Source organism: Danio rerio, chromosome 3 (assembly GCF_052040795.2).
Source record: "Danio rerio strain M-AB ecotype USA chromosome 3, GRCz13ab, whole genome shotgun sequence".
Taxonomy (NCBI): domain Eukaryota; kingdom Metazoa; phylum Chordata; class Actinopteri; order Cypriniformes; family Danionidae; genus Danio; species Danio rerio.
This window is the reverse complement of record NC_141023.1, coordinates 30,231,367-30,255,063: the sequence shown is the minus strand read 5'-3', so window position 1 is coordinate 30,255,063 and position 23,697 is coordinate 30,231,367. Positions and strand designations below refer to the sequence as shown.

At 35.7% G+C, this 23,697-nt stretch overlaps 1 protein-coding gene across 4 annotated transcripts in view; it reads left to right on the top strand.

Moving 5' to 3' along the window:
* Nucleotides 1-23,697, top strand: part of shank1 (SH3 and multiple ankyrin repeat domains 1) — a 167,119-nt gene that overhangs the window by 83,785 nt on the left and 59,637 nt on the right. For all 4 annotated transcript variants that reach the window (XM_087244604.1, XM_087244603.1, XM_087244602.1 and 1 more), the window contains 6 exons: nucleotides 10,186-10,389; nucleotides 11,676-11,747; nucleotides 16,144-16,252; nucleotides 21,548-21,702; nucleotides 21,793-21,960; nucleotides 23,350-23,466. In XM_087244604.1, the coding sequence (XP_087100730.1) occupies nucleotides 10,186-10,389; nucleotides 11,676-11,747; nucleotides 16,144-16,252; nucleotides 21,548-21,702; nucleotides 21,793-21,960; nucleotides 23,350-23,466 (825 nt within the window). The remainder of the gene's footprint in view (nucleotides 1-10,185; nucleotides 10,390-11,675; nucleotides 11,748-16,143; nucleotides 16,253-21,547; nucleotides 21,703-21,792; nucleotides 21,961-23,349; nucleotides 23,467-23,697) is intronic.

The following is a 23,697-nucleotide window of genomic DNA, read 5'->3' as shown; positions in this document are numbered from 1 at the left end:
GACATGCCTCGGGTGGGAAATTATTTAAATTCGGGGTATTGTGACATGTACATTAGTGGAGAAAACCTAGAACAACCTGTCCTCTAACATTGGTTGAAATACAACCCTTAGGAGATGTGTCTAATGGTAGTGCCCTGAACACAAGTTAAGACATTTAGGATTTGTGTAATTGTATTGTAATAGTGCAACAATAATGGCTTTGATTCCATATGAAATGTTAAAATGTGCTCGTTGGATAGACTGTTCATTGATTTCCAAAGCATTTGTTAAATGTGTAAATGTACAATTTGTTGAATTGAAGATAGAAAAAATAGTGGGTATGTGGCCATCGTGTTTGTCAGCATACTATCATCTCAAAAACAGTGAAAGAATTAGATGCTTTGTTTCCAGTAAGGACTTATAGAAACTTGTTCATGCTTTTATCACCAGCAGGATGGATTACTGTAATAGACTCCTGATTGGCTTTCCCAAAAAGACATTTGCAGCTCATCCAGAATGCTACTGGCAGGATTCTGACCAGAACCAGAAAATCAGAGCATATCACACTTTTCCCCAGCTGGCTCCCAGTTACATTCAGAATAGATTTTAATTTATCAATATGCTCACTAAATACAAACCTAACAGATCACTCAGATCATTGGGATCAAGTAAATTACAAATTCCAAAAGTTCTGTCAAAGCAGGGTGAAACCGCTTTCAGTTACTACACCCCCCGCTACTGGATTCATCTTTCAGACATGATCAGATGTGCTCCAACATTAGGCACATACAAATCAAGGCTTAAAACACACCAGTTTAGCTGTGCCTTTACTGAATGAGCACTATGCTACATCCCACAGATCGCACTATTATGCCTTCTTTTCTGTTTCATTCTTTTATAACCTGTTTTAACCAATGACTGTAAAAAATATGGACGACGCGACAGCCCTTTTTCCCATTGAACGCCTTGAGGGCAAAACGCCTGCTTGACGGGCACAAACTGTCGCAAAAGACTGCTGAAATTGGAGCCAGACATGCGCAGAAGGATTGTCTGATGGAGCCAGAGGAGGAGCCGCGAAAATGAGCAGAGTCGAGCTTCCAATCAAACGCTTTATGTAAAATCAACTACGCCCCCCGAACTTCTCAGCATGCGTTTGCTGTCATATCAACACAAATGGATGTAATAACGTTAACAAATATGAGGGTTTTATATATTCAATCGCGCCAGCTCCAGGCCGCAGCGCATAACTTACTCGCGGCGTCGCGGGCTGATTCCGGCTCGCATGCGGCAGCGCCTGCTCGCTCGGCCGCCGCATCTGGCTCGATTGACTCGGGCTGGAATTGGGTAGTGAGTCCAGGCATCCGGAGTAGGTCCAGCAGAGGTAACATTAGTCAGTCTGAGCTCTAAGAGATAAGTCTCCGGCTGGCGAGAATCTAGCCGGAACTGTGTTTTGCTATCTGGGTGGCTAGGCGTGTATCAGCAAACTAATAAAGCCCGAAAAAAGCCCTGAACTTAGCGAATAAACAGTGTTCCACCAGGATCATGTATGTCAGAAACTATAGTTTACTGCTGAACTCATTTTGTCATGGTAAAATAACACAGAAATCGAATAATAACATTTCAGTCTACTTCAGTCTCCTGCCGAAGCTCAGACGCCGCGCTTTGAGAAACTGTCAATCACAGCTATCAATCACGATGACACGCCCAGCATTAAATTACTGCTAAAAACAAACTGTTTACAAAAATGAAGATCTGCACCTATTTCAGCACAATAACCAGTGCCTTAATCGACCAGAACTATCTTTCGGGACATTTTATTGCAAGTGTAATATTTTTTTTTATTTGGGCTCAAGTCTCCTTCATTAACACAGAGGAGGCGGGCTTTATGACTTGTACTGCAGCCAGCCCCCAGGGGGCGATCTAGAGGCCGAAACCTTCACTCAAACGTAGGCTTGCGGCACACTTGGTTTTAACCCATTTAAACTGTTTTGATCTGTTTAACAAAATTTTTAAATTCTTTCAATCTTCTTTATTTTCTTATTTCTTTCTATTCTTGTTTATGTAAAACACTTTAAATGACTATTGTGTATGAAATGTGCTATATAAATGCCTTGCCTTGCACAATGAATAACATTTGATTAAATCTACATTAGGATCGGTAATACTGGTCATACACAATGTCTTAAAAACATGGCCAATATGCAACACTATTTTTACACTACTTAGAGGGTGTTGAACTTTAAAAGAAAATTGCAGGTTTTTGAAGGCCTGCACAAACAATCTATTTTATTTCTTTAGAGGAGGAATCTCTCACTCAGGACAACAATCATCAAGTCATTTGAGGAAATTTAAAACAAGCCTACTGTTATTCCTTTAACTGCCTGCTCTACCAAATGATTGACCATATTTTGACTGTTTTAAATAATTACTGTTAAAGTCATTTAAAGAATGATCATTTTAATAAAGGTTTAAACACACAGCATTATTGGTTTACAAAAGAAAAAAAAATCAAACAAACATAACCCTGTTGCACTACTACAGTTGATTTTGGGTTGCTTGTAAAAAAAAAAAAAGAAAGAAAGAAAGTGTGTTAAAGGAAAATCTGAAATGTTTTATGGCATACTTCAAAAAATAAAGATGATTTAGTATTCAAAAATGTTTTATTTAGATTTTGTTTTAAATAAATTGGTATTTCAATTCTTATTTTTAGATTTTTCAAAGTATATTTATTAATTCCAGTACTTTTATCATAAACCAACATTTCAACCATTTGGTAGAGGTAGGTGTTTTAGAAATTATGAAAATGCATTGAGGGTGTTAACTATTGACAATAGGTGAATGCAATCCAAAACATTTTGTTGGTGGGGCAGTTAAAGGGTTTTAGACAATAGTGTTCTTTTCTGAGATATTTTTATACCAAAGACGATTGACAACTCTGACTTGCACATCTGCCATACTTGTTAGTTATTTTTAAAACCCTGTAGCTTTAATTAGTTTTGTAGTTCTAATGCCTATTCAATGTGGAGAACGTTCACATTTAAATTCCCTGGAAAATAATAGAACAGTCACCACCTTTGGAACACTCACTTCAACATACTACTCTCTGTGATACACAGATTCTAAATTTGAATACAGTCTCAGACAGACAATTTCCAAAAAAGGATGCAGAATGTTTTTAATTTTGTCTTTCCCTAAAGAAAAGCAGTCATTTGCTTTTTAAAAGTCACAAAGCATGGATCAGGGCGGGTCGAGTCTGAGCACTCACTCTGATCCCCCGGGCTCTGTGATTAGTTGGGGATTCAAATTGAACCAAAACAAACCATTACAATTAACTTCAGATTGGCAATGAAAGTTTGGGACATTTCAAACTGCAGAACCTGGGAATCAAAAAGCTAAATGTCACAAAGCATTACAAATGATGCTGACTTTTTCATTTTTGGCCAAGTAGTTTTTTTAAATGCGTATCCTTGCATATGTAAGGTTTTAATTGAATGCACTGAAGTGTGAGTGATCTTGACTTGTCTTGATACTCCAAATTGGCAAAGCAGTCACCCACTCCACCTCTGACCTCTGTGGAGCAGTGCACACACTCACTCCACAGACTCATATGGAGACTCGTCCACCGCACCTCAGCACCAAGACACTGCCGAGGTGTTCCTATGGCAACCCGCAGCTTGCTCCACTAATGAACTGGTTGTCATGGTGATGGGGATTGGCTGTGCGCAAAGTGAGAGACTGAATAGCAGAGGGAGGAAGAAATTTCACACTTCTCTCTGCCACTGCATGAACACACTCATACACACACACTCGTATGGTAGGACAGTGGACACTGACCGTTTCGGACTTTTACTTTGTTTAGGCTAGTCTTTTCAACTTTGGACTCTGCAACTTTGGCTATTGTTATAGCAGGGATACAAACTACTCTGGAGGTTTTGACTCTCAAAGAAAAAAAGACTTTTGAAAACTTCACAGTTTTAGTTTCAAATGCAGAAATTCAAGTCATGTCCGTTCCTGTTTACTACGTGATTGGCTCTTTTGGATCATTGCATGTACTTCCCTGATTCGTCAAGTCCCTCTCATATGTTCAATTTGATTTAGTGGCGCACACCTAGAGCTGGGCGATATTACGACAAAATCATGTTTTATATCATTTGATATCAATAATTAATAAATATTTTGTTACAATACAATTAGGAATATTAGGATTTATTTATTTATTTAACCGCTTTATTTTAATTGACTAACATTATTAAGGCAACTAGTTTTAATAGTCAAAAACAAAAATATTTAAACTAAACATCTGATCTGTTTATAATAAAAAAAAACAAGTGTTAAAGAGACTTTTAAACTTTATAAATAAAATTTTACAAAGTGTGAGCAATGGTAAAAGTAGATCAACAGTAGTAAGGAGTCAATAATAATGATACAGTAAACTTCAAACTTTGTAAACAAAACAAATTATGATAATCAAATCGGAGTTTTCAAGTAAAAGAACCAGCCATCATTATTCAAATACATACTGCAACAATGAAAACTGTGAAGTTGATTGACTACACTATCCAATATGCTAAAAACTCTTGATGGGGAGCTAGTGGCTGGGATGCACAAGAAAAGAAACCATAAGCCACTGTGGCGACATCCTTACATCCTTTTTTATTAACATTCTCCTCATTGCCGATATAAAGTACTTATTTACGCGTGAGTTGTTATTCTGACCTGAAGTGACAAGCGTGAGCGCGTGGTTTCCTTCACTATTTTCTATGGCATGTCTCGTAACTAGGCAATCATCAAGCTTTTTTTTTCTCAGAGGATGATAAACAGACAAACCATTGCTGCAGCTCTGATGCAATTTTATAGAGAACATTTAAAATCGCTGCAGTGTTTGGGTGCGCTGTGTTTGCCTGAAGTAATTAGTATACTGTTATACTGAAATATGTATAGTCCATACAAAGTGTGAAGCAGAGTAGTTAGTTCTACTTGCATGAATCGCGGCATTCAGATGTTTTTCAACTCAGTGTACCAGATAAATGTGCGAGCATCACGTGTTTACTTCTTGCACACCATGTGCGCATCATGCAAGTTGCACGCCTCCATTGAAATGACAAGCTTGCACCCTAAACTTATTGGCATTGCTTCTAAGGCATGCGCTCAGCAGCCACATTTTAATAAAATTATAGCCTTCATTCCGAAATTTTATAATACCAAACAATTTTACCGATATTGACTATGATGTTCGGTCAATAAATATCGATACCGAGTTTATCGCCTAGCCCTACGCACACCTCAAGTTTAAAGAAACTAATCAACTTCGTTTTAATTTAAAATGGCTCTGTTTTGTTTTATTTGAGAGTAGATACAAATAAATGTTTTAAAATGTTTTTATTGATATTTACCTTGGATCTGTTCGACCTAAGAATTATATTTTAAAAGTGATAGAATGAAAATAAAGATATAACTTGGCATAGCTGAATAATTAGAGTTAATTAAATAGAAAGAAGCCTCACACACCATTTTTTTCCTCGTTCTATAGGTTTATGTAAATTCTAATGAAAGTTCTAATTAAATTCTACAAATGTAACATTTCTGTGAAAAACAGGCCAATCTAAACCAGACTGACAATCCACAGAGGGTCATTTATACTGAAGTATTAATTGATTGGTCACAATGTTTGCTAGTGAGATTACAACAATGATATTTTACTTTATTTTAAGTTGATCTAAGCTTTTATTTAACATGCTATGTATGTGAGGCTCTAGATAAACATGAGATATACAGTATGAATGGAGTCTAAAAAGCAGCCTTGTTAAATAGGCAGCCATGATCACAGCTTTTTAGAAAGGCATATCTGAATTGTAATATTATTTAGTGCCACCTCGAAGAGGCATACGGTCTGTTAAATTGCATATTTTGTAAATTTATTGTATGTTTCTAAGGAGCCATCCAATACATATAGACTAAGTATAAGTGCTTCATGCACATTTATGCATTGTGTAATATCACTCAGCTTTTACAGTCAGTGTCACAGAGCAGAGGAAATAACACTCAAACTTACTTTACAATACTCATCTGTTTATGTAGAGGTTAAAAATTCCAACCTATGAGAGTAGGCACTGACACGAGCTTCAGAAATCAAAGCAGAGCTCATTAATACTCACAGATATTTTAAATATGGTTAAAACTGAGTATTTTATTTTAGAGGTAATTTGTGTGATTATAAATGAGAATGTAAAACAATTTCTGGATCCTTTTTGAACTACCCTATGTCACAAACCTATGTAGATATTAGAGAACAGTTTATAACATTGAACATTGTTTCTGCCTTATAATAACTCAGGCATCTCGCATGCTCACAATATTTCATTGCATTGCTAGCTTCACAGCCCTCAATCAAGCAATCATACACGAACGAAAAACATTGCACAATTTAAATGGTCATTTGTACAGCCTGTGTCTGTCTCACCAATCGCTGCCAAATTATATTGTTTTATGTGAATACAGAAAAATGAATTCAGTACAAAACCTTATTTATATAAAATATAGCGCTGGTAAAAAAAAAAAAAATCAATACTTTCTCTCTTTCTTCTTTACCGGATTCATGTTGCTTATGTAATGGAGACCAGCTAGCGAAGTGCTATGCAGGTAAACCTCACTCCTGACCTCTAAAGGTGCTCTAGTGACAGAGGCTAGAGGCCATGGACATACACTCAAAAAAAAATTGTTGAATGAACATGATTTAATCGTGGCACCCTTTATGCATCTAATCCAATCAAGTAAACCTGAACTGCTTTGAACATGTTGTATGAACACAAAGCACATTTGTAGATAAAACATGGTTTCAATATTTCAGTCTAACTTCTTTGCTACTAATTGACTCAAAATGTTTGTATTGTGTTATTCTAATTAAAATGATTCTAATTTACTCAATGTAACACTAAAGCTTTACTTTAACAAAATATGTCTTGTTAAATCAGCTAGTAAATTTCTTGTTCAATATTGTTGTTTAAATTCATTCATTCATTTTCTTGTCAGCTTAGTCCCTTTATTAATCCGGGGTCGCCACAGCGGAATGAACCACCAACTTATCCTGCAAGTTTTTTACGCAGCGGATGCCCTTCCAGCCGCAACCCATCTGGGAAACATTCACACACACATTCATACACTACGGACAGTTTAGCTTACCCAATTCGCCTGTACCACATGTCTTTGGACTGTGGGGGAAACCGGAGCACCCGGAGGAAACCCACGCGAAGGCATAGAGAACATACAAACTCCACACAGAAACGCCAACTGAGCCAAGGTTCGAACCAGCGACCTTCTTGCTATGAGGCGAACGTGCTACCCACTGCGCCCTGTTGTTTAAATTACATTTTTAAAATTACAATACTATGAAGCAAGATTTAAAATTAAGTAATTCAACACAAAAAGGACAGAAAACATGTTACATGTATGTATATATATATTTCTTTTATTATAGCCTTTTTTATGTAATATAAAATGTATAAGAAACATTTAGCCAACAAAATAACCTTGGCTCTTAAGAAAACTGATCCCCAAGCAATACCTGTAGGACGTTAACATCATTTTTTTTACCAATTGAGTTTAAACAGCTTTCTTCACTTTGGTACTCCTATTCAAAATGTAAAAGTATAAAATGTATAGGAAACATATAGCCAACAACATAACATGCATAACATTCAAGCTCTTGGGAAAAACAATTCCCAAACTGTGCCGAAAACACTTCTTTCGTGTTTTCGTATGGTGACATCCAAACGCACTACCGCCACCTACTGATATGCGCGAAGTGACTCTCCAGAGTAAGAGTTGTCGATTTGAAGCGTCTCAGTCTCATTGAATCAACATGTTCTGATCAAATTCATTTGATTATTTCTTGATTCAGTTTCAAATAACATGAATTAATCATTTAACATACGTAAACTTGATTTGTTCTTTTCAATCTGACAAATTTTTATTTTGTAAATCCAATACATGCCTAGTTTATTTTTTTGAGTGTACCCTCCTTGTTAGAGCAACCAACTCCCATACAAAGGATCGCCGGTTCAATCCCAAATCAGAGCGGGTTGCGTGCAATAAGGGCCGGTGGGTTACATCTGAGGGCTCGTCCGAGATGGGAGTGAGGTTTAGGGGAGTGAGTGTAATGGAGACTAGCTAGTGAAGTGCTATTCATGTAAACCTCACTCCTCTGACCTCTAAAGGTGTTCTAGCGACAGATGCTAGACACCTTGGTCTTAAGCCTCCTTGTTAGAGCAACCGACTCCCATGCAAAGAAACGTCAGTTCGATCCCAACTCAGAGCTGGTTGGGTGCAGTAATGACTGGTGTGTTACACTTAGAATGAATACTATTGCATTTTGTCTTATTTGTTAACTGTATATATAGCTTTGTACTGTGATTATATAGTTGATTATAAATTTAAATTTGACCTGATTCTGTTCTAAATACAGGTAACATTTAAAAGGATTTGCTACCAAATGCAACATGATAACCTCTGAACACAGTTGAATATGTTTTTAATATAATGAATTATATTCTTGTTTGGTTTAACCATTAAATATATATTGGCAATTTTTGTACTGTAAATTTGCTTCTGCTTTTAGGGTTTTTGGTCATGTACTGTGGTTAGATATATTTTCTGAAATGCCAGTGTGAAGGAGGATTGAATGAATATACAAGTGTAAACATAGCCTTAAACCCTAAACGCAAGCAGCCAATCACTGGAACTCCTCAAGGTCAGAGGAGGGGGTCCATTCCAGCACTCTGCTGCAGGGCTGTCCCATTTTCACAGTTCCTGGAACAGCGCTGCTGTCCTAAAATTCAGTCTCATACTGTAGCTTGAAGCTAACATTAGTACTTTAGCCTGGAGCTAGTGCTCAAGCTAGTTTTAGGCTATGTCAAAGCAGGAAACGAACAGTACTTGTGAAGTAAGGAGTGTCAGAAATCATATCAGGTTTTGGACATTCCTAACAACTGAGTTGTTAATAGTTTTTATTGTAGGCTAATTAATCAATTAGCATTGCCATTTAGCACTACCAGGGTGAGCAGAGACTCAAATGAGATGTTAATGAGGCTGATGGACGGTTAGTGGCCAGGGATCTGCTAATCTGACAAGCGGTTCAGTTTCACCCCAGTGAATCACAATGTCTCCCTCTAGTGCACACTGGACAGAACTGTTTCTGCCTCATGAGGGTCAATGGGGACACACAATATGTTAAATGCTTAAACAAGCAGAGGAGTCTGCACATGATAAAACCCGAACATTAACAGGAGGCCAAATTGCAGTGCTCTATGGAAAGATCGTCATCTGTAAAATAACAGACTGTAATAACACCCGCTTTTTAGAGAAGTGTTACGCTATTGAATCTAAAAAACTTTACTGTTTACTGTTAGTTGATTTAAAAAAAAGTGTACATTATAAACCAACTGTGTAAAAACCAAATGTGTATCAAACCATTTATACGTGTACAAAAAGTGCACATGTATGTAATTCAGGTTTATTATTTGCATGAGAAAAATACTATAGTAATTTATAATATAGTGTTTTGAACCATACCATGGTAAAATATATTAGCTTATTATTTATAATATAGTATTTTATAACTCTTTGCATACTGTAGTATTAAGTATTGTGAACTGATAAACTGTGATAAATACTTTAGTATACTTTAGTTTTTACTACAGTAAACTGTGTTGTATTGTAATAAAATATAACCTATAGTTATAGCAACTGTAGTAGAGTATTGGATAGTTTGTTTATATTGCTATAGCTGTTGTATTACCACTGCAACTATAAAATTACCCAAACAAATTAATACAATTACTATAAAAAAAGTATTTACATAATTTACTATAGTATTTTTCATGGTGGAATAGTGTAAAATACTATTTGCCCTAGGAAATGTTAAATTAATAAAAATAAGAACTTAAAATACATTTTTTACTGAATGTTGTCTGCAAGTTCTCCATTGTAAAAGTGGGTTTTTACTGTGTGTGTCTCATTAATATTCCCACCACTAGCCTTGTACTTTTCTGCCTATATTTTTCACTAATATAATATAATATAATATAATATAATATAATATAATATAATATAATATAATATAATATAATATAATATAATATTGTATGATATAAACTCAGCAGCTAAATCTGTTTGTCTGACAGACATTGTTTTTTCTTTCTGTCTCCATAGAAATGTCTGAGGTTCAACCCTGATGCAACCGTATGGAAGGCGAAGCAGCAGGTGATGTGCAGTCTGACTGAGTCTCTGAGGGATGTTTTAAACTATGGTCTTTTTCAACCTGCCACTGACGGGCACGATGCCAAGTTCCTGGAGGAGGAGAGGCCGCTCCGCGAGTACCCACAATCCTTTGAGAAAGGAGTACCTTACCTGGAGGTAGCTTTCCTTTTGTTTCCGTTTTGTGTTTTACTTTTTTTTTAATGTTTTTTTTACTCTTGCTCTATAATTGAATGTGAACATTGGTGCTAGGAAACTGCTGCTTCAAATTGTTTGTTGCCTTGGTGATAATTCTTTTAGCAGCTTCTCTGGTAACTATGAATCTTAATAACCCTTACATGGAAATTTGTCATGTAATAAGAACTATTACAATTATTATTATTTATTATATTTTGAGCAAGTACTATTATACAACAATAGTCAGCTTAGAGTCCAATTCCTAGAAGCCTGTTTTATCTAATGTTGATCATAATAATACTGATAGTGAAACCTCTTTGTTAAAGGAACTCAAATGCTACTGTTTTCCCATTTATGAAGAGTTACAGCTCACGATTAACAGCAGTGCCTCTCAGTATGCCTATGGTTTAGAGTACTTGATATTTTACTAAATCAAGGATTACACTTTTGCTCTTAATTTACACCTATATATTAGCTTAGTGTTATTTTTGTTCTATCTCAGGGTTGTACAGTAGATCAGCCTCCCACAATTTTAGGCTTTAAAAGATGTTAAATATAAGGATTTAAGATGAATGAAGTCATGGGATTAAATGTTGGATTCAACGCACAATATTATCTTCCTCAATATATTTGTTTTCCAATACAAATGATTATCTTAAAACCAAGAGCAAATTTTTTTTGGAGTGCATAATCCTATGTTTCTTCTTGTTTTAGCTCACTTTATTTTTGATGTAGTATAAACAAGACTTTTCGTGTCTTTTCCAAAATAAACAATCTTGAAATAAGATTCCTTAAACATTTGCACCGAAAACGAGGCATGAGGAAGGATCACTGTATGAGTAAAAGGGCATTAAAAGCTAATTTCATATTTAAGTATTCGGGAGGTTAGTTTTGTTTATCTAGATGTAAAGTGTATTCCAGATTAATTTCAATCACCTTGAATCAGTTATTAAATTTTATAATAGTTTCAACAATAGTTTTTTGTTAGCAATCATGCCTTTTAAAAACTGTATGGACTTAATATTATAGTAATAAACTTGTTTATACTATAAACTGTAAACTTTTTGCTACTTTAATTTATATTTATTTTAAGTTATACTTATTAATTATATATATATATAATTTTTAGGGCATTCCTTATATATATAATAACTCATATATAATAACTCATATAATAACTTATATATATATAAGGAATGCCTTAATAATAAATTATTAATCCATATATCTGTCTGTCACTGATTTGCACCAACTTTTTTCCCACACAGTTCCGATATAAAACCAGGGTGTACAAACAGACAAATCTAGATGAGAAGCAGCTGGCCAAACTACATACTAAGGTAAGCCTCACCACAGAAACAAACTAAAATATAATATGTTAGTTAAAAATAAGTAGGGACCAATCCCAAATGGCACCCAAAACACTCACATTTTTCCTTCTAAAAGTTTACATTTTATTATGTAACAATGCATTAACGGAACTGTTGGTCTACTCAGGGCTCACCTGAAGTATGCTTTGACGACAGATAGTGCTTGCAAAAATGGGCATTCATGAGCAGATTTCTGACAGCTAAAATGATGAATAGGCAACCATGCGCTTGGATGGACGGTGTCCCTTATGATGGTATTGCAAAGGGCTGGGCAATTTGGCCTAAAATCAAAATCTCGATTAGTTGAACAAGTAATGTAAATAATAGTTTTATTGTAATAGAAAATATGCCATCTCAAGGTATATCTGGCGCAGCTTCCAAATATCGTCAGTGTATGGTCAATAAGGTATGCGACGACTCGAAGGCTGCGCCGGACAATACTCATGCATTCGACGCAGAAGTATAAATTAGCATCAACAGAGCGGGGTCATGTGACTTCAAATAAAGTAGGGAAAAAAAATTTACCTGGAAAAATTATATTGATTATAGGTTCTGAATGTTGATTTCGATTACTTTTTCGATTAATCGCCCAGCCTTAGTATTGCAGTCCAAATTCAAAACATCAGAGAGGGTTTTTTCACCCGACACATCCTTAGATGATTGAACGCACACACAAGGGGCCAGATTAACGACACCAACAGAACAATTAAGCCTTACACTCTCAGAAATAAAGATACGCGAGCTGTCACTGGGGTGGTACCTTTTCAAAAGGTACATATTTATCCCTAAATGGTGCATATTGATACCTCAAGGGTACTTATTATCACCATAAAAGAACACAAGTGTTCCACTTAAAATTTTTTGGTACTAACAACATATACATTTGAGGTACCAGCATGCACCCTTTAAGTACAAACATGTACCTTCTGAAAAGATACCACCCCAGTGACAGCTCGCGTACCTTTATTTCTGAGAGTGTATACTGTAAGCTGCTCAGCTAATTTTTACATTTGTAAAATGTAGATTATTTGCTATTTAAAAACCTCCTCATGTGGATGTTTATAACTCAGAATCTACTTCTCATTTGTCACATTTTTTGGTCCACCCACTTACATTTAGGCAGACTTTAAAGGGCCATGAAACCCCCTCGTTTCAGCAGGGTGTTTTCACACCTCTACTTTGGAAAAAGTCAGAAAAGTGGGCGTGTCCAGCTCTGTTTAGGGGGGAGTGTCGGAGGAACTAAAGTGGGAGGGTGTGGGAGTGTCTATTTGGGCACGCGCGAGTTTCCGTCAAAATACTCACACACAGTAGAAAGTGATGGTGTTTAACCTACATGGACAGCTGTAGTGGAATTATTTGCCAAATTATTAAATGGTGGACTTTAACTGCAGTTTGGCTCTTTCATTCAGGGAATTCTTTCATGCCCCTCGCGATAAACGAGATATTTGATTCGAGGATCTGCTCTAAGCGTGTATTTTTCATGCAATGTTTGATACCGCACGGCGAATGAGAGAAAAAAAAAACCTCAGCATTTCCCGAAACTTAGATGCACACGGCAGGTAGCGTTAAAACAAGGTTAAAGTTTGGTTGTGGTCCTAACATGTTACGGTGCAATAGTTAACTTAGTTCGATACGAACAAACTGAATAAACAGAGCACTGGTCGCTCACTTACCAAATTTGTAGAGACAGGACAATCACCAGCAACTAGAGCCGCGTCTTTATGAAGAGAATACTACAAGCGAATCCGATCTCAGCGTTTGCAGATGAGAACAGCTCTCAGGTAAACAATGTTCCTCCTTAGACACGTAAGTTATTGTTGTCGAGCGTCGCGTACACTGTAATCCACACGTGAGTCTGAGCTCTCACAGAGAGAAAAAGAAAACGAAACTTAACGGCAGCAAACTATAAAAGCAACACTTCACGCTTGTTTTGCCAACACAACGTGGCATCTATGTCATGTAAACACAGTAATGAATATTAATGAAGTTGCACAATAGAGCGCGCTGATGGGTTTGAACCAAGCCTTACTCATGCATTAATGCAACACACTGTAAGACGTAATAAGACTCACTCTGGCACAGGCCCGGCGCCAGGAAGTCAAAACTGAGGGGGCACTTTAAATCCATAGGGGGCACTAGGCTTGGTGACTCATTTTGGTCTCTTGTTTCTTTCATTTAGGCTATTTATTCACATTTATTATTACTTTGCATTACTGCCTAAGTTACTGACCTAAGGCAGTAATATAGGCTACGTTTTAATAGTAAAAACAATATGCAGTTTCGCTATTACGAATTTTATTAACGATAGTAATGCTTACCGCTTATTAATGCAGACGGATCATGGCTTCAGTGCCAAACGAGTGCTTTAAATCATATGTTATTCTCCTTATTTCCGTTTTATTTTAAATAAGGCCTATGAATGTTTAAAGTTTTAGGTAAAGACATCAAATTATGCCCACACATGCAAGCTGACCCACGATCAGACTATTCATTTAACCGGTAAATAAATATAGTGAAATCAGCTTAACCGAGTCATCCCGCTTCACGTAGCCTATTATACAACCAACATCAGTGTTAGGGAAAAGCTAAATGTTACAATCTAATGTCATTTAAAACAATTACTTAGTTTCATTTTAATGCATTAGTGTAGCCAGAAAAATACCTAAAAAAGATACCAAAATTCACATGTTATTACCGTGAAAATTGGTTAAAATTTTGGCACGGATAACACGCAACTCAATATGCTATATAACTTTTTTTTCATCATTTTAAATGTAAAAACAAAGATTTATCTTAGGCTATCGTGTGTTTTTTTTTTCGTGATATTGTAAACCATCATAAACCATAGGTTACTAAGCCTACCCGTCATTTTATTTATTAATTATTTTATTAAGCCTTTTTTTAATAGCTTGTTTTCAGGTTATTTTCATTTTAGGGCCATGAGCTACAAGTCAAAACAAACTCGATATGTTGTATTTTAGCTCTTAAAATAGATCTACAATATATTTTATGCTGTTTAATTTTGCATGAGCAAAAAGCAGTATAGCCTAAATGACATTTTTAAAAGATGATCATTCTGCCTACCTGCAGCACGTGAGAGGTTTCTCGGTTGATCCGCGATAAATCCACTTAAGCACTATATTCCATTTATAACACTGCAAACTTGACTTAATAAACGCAAAAGGCATTTATTACGTGTTATACCTTGACTGCTGCTGCATAATGGGATATTTCTCTACACAACTGTAAAAGTGCGCTTTTTAGCACAATGAAAGCAAACATTCAGAGAGTTCTGCGTTGTCAATTTTAGTTTAATTGTAATAATATTAATAATAATATTAATAAATAAATTAAAATATTATTTATAGTGTAGCCTACTGTGGGACTGTGCAGTAAACTATTTGTTTTTATTAAAACATTTTTATTAGGCTACATCTTCCCGAACTAATAAATGACTGGTAGTTGCGTCTCTGCTAAAATTAATTTAACAGCAAATTTCTTATGTGTTTTTTCCTTTTAGAGCTCAAGAGAGTTGTGTTTAAATAATTAGTTAACCAAAGCATGTGATGAATTAAGCTGCTCCTATCATGTCATCCACTTTTCTCCCTTGTGAGTTGAGTGCGCCTCCATCGCCGTGTGCGCGTTTTAAAGGCTATTTACGGGCGCACCTGACCTGACGCGGGGACCGGATCTCTGAACTAGGACTAGCTTTAATCTCACCATTTTCATAATTCAATTGCTATGTCATGTATTTTAAACTATTTAAATGTGTGTTCTTAAGGTTGGAACGACGGGGGTGTTAATAATTAATGACAGAAAGAATTTTCAGTTTGAGTGAACAATCCTTTATAAAAACTCAAAATCTTTCTGAGGGGGCAATGCCCCCCTTTGTCCCCCTATTTGTGAAATATAGGTGTCTTAATAGTGTTTTTAGCAGTGTGGGACACATATACGACTGTCAACAGCTCAAAAAATGTGTTTTGGTGTTTCGTGACCCTTTAAGACTGAACTGCAATATGCTGTGTTTTCCATGAAGGCAACCTGAGGTGCTAAAATATAATTGAAAAACTAGCAGTGGTTACACAGACCAAAACTAAGACAAACATTCTAACACAGAAGACACTTTTTTTAAAAGAAGAATAACTGTAACTGTAGCAGTGTTTTTCAGATAAACAAGTATGCAAGTTTTCTAGATATTTGCATTACGTTTTTATGCTTTAGAAGAGTCAAAAACTTACAAAAAGCAACTTTAATGGACACTCGCAAACAGCAATTAGGCACAAAAAATGTGCCATTTGGGATTGGTTCAGTCTCATTTAAGGCACGTATTAGCTCTGAGCCTTGAGTAACGTGTCTACCCCTACAGGCCAGTCTGAAGAAGTTCATGGACTACATCCAGACCAGCGCTGTGGAAAAGGTAGCCAAACTTATTGATAAAGGACTTGACCCCAACTACCACGACCCTGATACAGGAGGTGAGGTGTCAGACGCTTCTTGCGAGAGTTAATGAACTTCCCATTAGTAAGCCGAATAATGAATCACTGCCAGCAGAGCATAAACTGGCCACACATGCTGTATGCATATGGAAATAGGGCTTCATGAATATTCAATGAGTGTTTACAGGAATGGACATTTGCATCTTCTCAAGCGATCCATGCAATTTCCAACACAAGTCATCTGGAGTTGAAATTGTGCAAAAAAAAAGATCATAAGGTCAACTTTAGACACAGTGAGTGCGCTCTAAACAAACAAACAAACAAACAAAAACCCAATTAGTGTTCTTGGGCTGCTTAATGAGATGAAACTATTACTGCTGCTCGATGGTTCAGTTCAGTGGGTGTCAACAGAGGAAGACCACTGAATATATTGAATGTTTTTGTAACGGGCCAGCATCTTTTGTGGCATATTAATTAAAGTTTTTAGCACTTCGGCGAGCTGCATGAAGTGGCCAGACATGCTGTGAAAGTCGTTTTGTGGACCAGATGATAATGCAGAGTAATATTAGCGCTGGTTTGCGGAAATGTGTGACTTAGCGAGACGGCTACCTTGAGTGTTTTTCACAGTTTGCGTTGTCTGCCTTGTCACTGAGTTGATGTTATGCTTGCCAGGCTGACAGTCACTTCTCAGCACAAGCCCTGCTCAAGGGAAAGTGAGAACTGCTGTGCCATTTGCAGCCACTAGGAGACTGATCTGAGAAACGAACATTCTTTTGTGTTACCATCAATGGTTTTCAACTGGGGGGCCATTACAAACATTAAAATAATGACAATTTAAATCATTTAAAACAACAAGTTGTGCAACATAAAATGAAAATTGCAACAGAATTAATAGTCTTTTATATCATCTTAAGTTAAAGTTCTGTGAAAAAAATAATAACATGATTTTTTTTGTTTTGTTTTTAGATTTATTAGATATGAGTTTGACCAAAATACTAATCTTAGTTTTATTCTATGAAGATCTGATAGCTTTTCTAGTAATTTTTTTTTTTATTTATTGCCATTTTATCAAATATAACAAGTAAAAATATTGTTTGTGTCTAAAACCACCCCCTATACCCTCAAACAGTGCTCTATTTGAGGGAGCAGCCATATTTAAAATGGTTTTCAAAACCATAGTGGATGTTCTGAAGTGCACTCAATCAATTCGACAATGCTAAATTCCTCAATAAGGAGTGCACTTTTTTTTTTTAACATTTACTGTATAACAGAAAGATACATTTGGTACACATCATTTACAATAATAATCATTAGATTATTTACAATGGTGCCAATAAAGAATGAAAACCAAGAGAAATAGGGGAAAAAACAGAAATTAAACAAAAATTAAAGAGATAACAATATATCATCGGATTTGAGGATAGATATAAAATATGAAAGAAATTGAGAGTGAAGAGGGCAAAATAATATGATAGCAGCAATTTACATATTTAATAGAATATACATATTAAAGGTCCTGCAACTTGTATATGTTTTGAGTGCTTTCTTGTTAAGTGAATCTGGAATTGTAAGTAATTTTTAATCTCGTTTATAAATACTATAAATACTAGCTTGCAATTTAAAAATGTATACATTTATGAATGTAAAATCTGCATTAAAAAGAATATGTTTTTTTATACAGCAGCTGGTTAAATTTGTATAAAAATAAACTAAAATAATTACTTTTATAGTCACAGAAAAATTCTGTGAAGTAATATTTGACATAAATAAAATAACATCTTGCCAAAATTAAAACACATGGTTGAATGCCCAAAATAAGCGAGAAAGAGTTTCAGTGTTATTCTGACAAAAGTTTGTATCAAAGTCTGATCCAAATCTTTTCTTTAAGAAGTTTTTGACAGGGTAAATGTTATGTAATAATTTAAAAGATATTTCCTATACCTTATTAGTAAGGAAAAAATGTTTGCTGTATGGCCCATATATTTTTCCCAGTTTAAATGATCAAAAAGACTGTTCAAATGTGAGAGAGCAGGAGGGGTAGAGACAGTATTTTCAAGGAACAGAGCTCTTATTTTATAGTTTTTTTTTTCTTTATAGCAAAACAAATTTCCCCAATAGGTGTATTCACTGATTCTGGAATTGTAACGGTTCCTACTAGTGATGTTGTAATGTTTTTATAAAAGTTTGAGTGATTCAGAAGGAATAGCACCTATAGTTACTGTGAAATTGCAGTGGGTAGCACGTTCGGCTCACAGCAAGGTCGCTGGTTCAAGCCTCAGCTGAGTCAGTTGGCATTTCTGTGTGAAGTTTGCATGTTCTCCCCAAGTTCGCGTGGATTTCCTCTGGGTGCTCCAGTTTCCCCCACAAGTCCAAAGACATGCGCTATAGGTGAACTGGGTATGCTAAAAAATGACTGTAGTGTGTGTGAATAAGTGTATGTTTCCCAATGATGGGTTGCAGCTGGAAGGGCATCTGCTGCGTAAAACTTATGCTTGATAAGTTGGCGGTTCATTCCACTATGGCGACCCCAAATTAATAAAGTGTATAAATGTATGAATACATAATTTCTGTTGTAAAATAAATTTATTTTTAAATAAAATATTTTTATTTTTCCATATGTACAGTAGCACTGGTGGGAAGAAAAGTTATGTAGTTTGTAGATAAGAGTCCATGCCAAAGCACAACTGATGTACGCTCAACGGCTAGAAAATACTCATAATGCACTGTGATAGTTTGCGCACCAAATGATTGTTCATGTCTGACCACAAGATGGCATACAGTTTGAATTAACATTTATAACATACATGACAGAAATCAAAATACTTTGGTTCATTACAAATAGACACCTCAAGTGTTAAATTACGATCACAGGGTCTGACCAAGAAGTTGAAAATCGAATCCGTCTGAGGGATTTATCATCCAGCAAAGCATAAGGAAAACAACATCTCCTCCAGTGTACCTAGGGCTCAAATTCACTCGCTTGTTTTTATTCACGCATTAAAGTGGACTATATTAGAGGTCTTATGTAGGAAACAGTGAATGATGGTATAGGATACGATTTCAGAAACAACTATTGACATTTTGTCTCTTTTTTTTTCCTAGAAAATGACAACCACTCAGAATACCGTCCAAATAAATCCAGAAAACTGAATTTTCAAATGATTTTATTTATTTATTTTATATCTCTTTATATACAGTATATCCATGTTAAGGTTTAGGTTTGGGTTACCTACAGTATTTATAACCACAGTAGCTATATGTGAAAATAGTCGAAATCAACATCTGTACAACAAAGTGTAAACCTTCACGTTCTACTCGATCAACTCACAGCAGGGTTCGAACCAGGTGTGGGAGGCAGGCGTGCTAACAAGGATGACAAAGACCACTGCCCCTAGCATCTGTTGCTAGTCCACTTATTGAGATCAGGAACGTGAGGTTAACTTGCACATTTCACACTCGCTAGCCTCCATAACACTCACCCTCCCACACTAGACAAATTGTTTGTGCACACTGTCAAATAGAGTAAGCTGTGAGAGGCTGTGTGCAAATGCTGACATATGGGTAAAAGCAAAGTATAGTTTATAGTTTTGCCTTTAAAACACAGGATGCACCGTTTATGCAATTTAGGCCCAATCCCAATTCTATTTGTTTTACCCCTACCCCTTCTCCTTCCCCTTGACTCTTGAAACAGAGTTTAAAAGGGAAGAGCTTCAAAATTGACTCCTAAAAAATGGGGCACAACTACAACACCTGCACACGTCATCATATGTCATCACAATCTCTTCCTTCATATGAGATTGACGATTGTGAATGCTGTAGTTATTTGCGTTTTAAAAATTTTTTTTTTATTTATCTTCAGTAAATCACAAAATACAGCAATATCATGTTATCATAATGATATAATGTGGCAATAAGATCGCAACTGTACTGTGAATTTACACCATGGCCATATTCATCTGAAAACACGAAAACAACATTAACATTAACATTATACCAGACACTGTAAAAAGCTCATTCGCAGCCACTAGATTTTGGATTATAAATAGCCAAATTTAGCATTTTTTAATTGTTGTTTTTTTTTTTTTAAATATGACGGTAAAACATGGGCGCTGTTATGAATACATTAAAACATATGCTTGTTTGTTGTAAAAATTCCTAATAATGACAATTCATACTAATTTCCTGACTTCAGTGTGCAGCAACACTGTCGTTGTAGATTATGTACTCTAAGAAATTTTTGTCCCGTTTGGTTTTGAGTGCGATCCTGAAAAAATCTCAGTTTCAGGGGCTATCTAGCCCTTCCTCGTAGCTCTATGCCTTCAAGCTAAAGAGAATTAGGACACCCCTACCCATTTAAGGTAATGCAAAATGAGGGGCAGGGGTAAGTGGAAGGGCTAAGGGGTAAAATTGGGATTGCCCCTTAAAAACCTTGCCTCTGTTGAAAGTACAAAACATGTTAGTACACCAAAAAATAATAATAATGTTATTAATTACTTACCCACAACTTATTCCTAACCCTTGAGACCTTTCTTCATATTCAGAACACAAATTAAGATATTTTAGGTGAAATCAAAAGAGCTTCCTCATCCTCCATAGACAGCAAGGTTCCTGACTTGTCAAAAGTCTGTAAAGGTACCAAAAATTTTCCTTAAAACAGACCATATGCCTTCAGAGGTTCAGTTGGAATATTATTAAGCTACAATTATTCTTTTGTGTAAAATAACAACTGTATTCTACAGTTTCTTCCTATCAGTGTCAGTATAGACGTTTATCTTGATTGCTGCATGGAGGGCACCATTGTGAGCAGACCCTTCCGGTAGGATGCTTAAAACTACCATTTAGAATTGTCATCAGCAAGAGTCTGGAAGTGAAAAGTCTGAAAGTGGTTGTCAATACCATTTTGTGAGGGTTATGTAGTGTTTTTGTGATGCACAACTTTGATGGCGTCATTATACTTCTGTCAAATGCGGTTCACATGCGAAAAAAAAAACATTCTCCTGATTCAGTGACTGCTGTTAAAAGCAATTAAAATATATTTAAACTACCAATAGCTGTCAAAATGTGACTTTATATGTATCAAGCTGCCAACAACTGGAAGATCCATATACGTATACACGCAAAGCATAATGGGCAATTTTTAATTCTATGGAAAAGGTCTATAGGAAAAAAGTCTCCCTCCCATATGCCTGCATGCAACTTTCTTTGAAGCAAAACACATGAGCATCTGAGGTAATACGTCAGAGGCGCAACTAAATGTGACACATGAATGTGTATACTATACTGACAACTAACCCTAACATGAGTACTCAAACTCTGTCTGTGTGTGTGAAACAGAGACTCCACTCACTCTGGCCGTACAGACGGAGCCGGGCGGAAGTGAGATCATCAGGGTGCTGGTGATGGGTGGAGCCCACATTGACTTTAGGGCGAGAGATGGCTTGACCCCTCTGCACAAGGCTGTCAGAGCACATGCACACACTGCCCTACTGGTAACACAAACACAAAGGCAACTTTACATCCTGATTAGGATTTAAAACAGGTTCAAATTAAAATGTAATCCCGTGTCTTCTACTGTTCAGACGCTGTTGTCTTTGGGGGCGTCTTCTGATTATAAGGACAGCCGTGGGCTGACACCACTGTACCACACTGTGCTGATAGGGGGCGACACCTCCTGCTGCGAGACCCTGCTATACCACAGAGCCAGGCTGGGGCTCCGCGATGAGAACGGCTGGGATGAGACACATCAGGTATGAAAAAAAAAATTGCTGACAATAAGTGGATGACAGATACTGGAAATGTGTGGAAGTGACAATTTTTAAGACCAGGGGTTTAAGCTTTGCATAAAACATTTCACTAGTAATTAAACTGTGATGATAATATTATTAATTATATTAATACTACTAATAATAATAATAGTGTGTCACTTGAGCACCAAAGCAGCATTATAGAATAATTTTTGAAGGACAATGTGCTGAAGACATTAGAAATTCAGCTTTGCCACCACAGAATGTTTTATTAGTATTTTTTTAAATGTGCAAAATTTCTCATATTCAATAATATATTTCGCCTAGTTAAGTAGTAACCAAGAAAAACTCATATTTTAACTAGGTATCATTTAGTATAATCAGTAATTCATTCAAAAGTCCGTCAGGGGTGGGTATATACAGTAATACACTCATCAAATTTATTATCAACTTTGTCATCAAATTAAAATCATCTAAGTTTTTTTTTTAACCTTAAATCATTGGTTGAAATTAACAATTTAACATAAGTAAGGTCATTTGTAGTGTTTATCGATTAAATGTAGTATTTATAAAAGCTAAACTAGATGTTACGGACATTTGAACAAATTTAAAAATCCACTCTTAAATCAGGTTAAAGAAATCAGAGAATCACTGCTCAGTTTTTCTTCTCTTTGTACATGTGAGCATTTTCATATCTATTTTGATACTTTCGTTCTCTTTCTCTCACTCACACGTTCACTGTGGTGTTAATTATCAAATGTGTCTGTTCTGACAATCTATAAAATCTATTCTTTGTTCCCTCTTTCCCCATTCTTGTGTCAAATGACTGATTCTGCCTCTTCTAATCCACTTCTCTCTTTTTTGTTCGATTGTTTTTCTTTACCAATCAGTATTTTTCAGCAGCATTTATTTTGCCCCCCCTCGCTCAGTTCGATTCTATAATTGCTTTATTAACATGACAAAGGTTACAAATGTATTGCCAAAGCATTTATAAAGTTTACATAAAAATAAAAGAATATACATATATAATAAAAAACCAGTACACAGACTAAATAGCAGTAGTAGTAGTAAAAAAGATATATACATATAATTAATGAACAAAAATAGAAATAAAATATCATATTATCCAATATATCATATATTATTCAATATATCGTATCATTCATATATATCATTTTATTCATTTATATCAATAAAAATAATAATAGATCAGAATGCACTGTGAATCTAAAAATCAACATTTTAGGATAAAACAGAAATAAAAGAACAATAATAATCAGTATTTTTGCAATGAATGAATTAGAATCACCTAGATGTGTGTGTGTGTGTATGTGTATGTGTGTGTGTGTATCAGCATCACTGATATTTTCATTGGTCTGTCTCTTTCTCCAGGCGTGTCAAAATGGGAACTCTCAACATTTAGAGCACCTGCTTTTTTATGGTGCAGACTCCTCATCCCAGAATGCCTCAGGAAACACTGCCCTGCACATATGTGCTTTATATAACAAGGTATAACCACTGCACCTTACACACAAAAACAAAGCAAATATTGTATATACTCACCAACTTACTTTATAGGTACACCTTACTACTAGAAGGTTGGATCCCTTTTTGACTTCACTGCCTATCTGCCACAATGATGTGTGGTGTTTAATGATTCAATTCATCTTAATGTCTATAGTGATTTTACAATGTGGATTGTGTCAAAGCAGCTTAACATAGAAGTTCTAGTAAACTGAA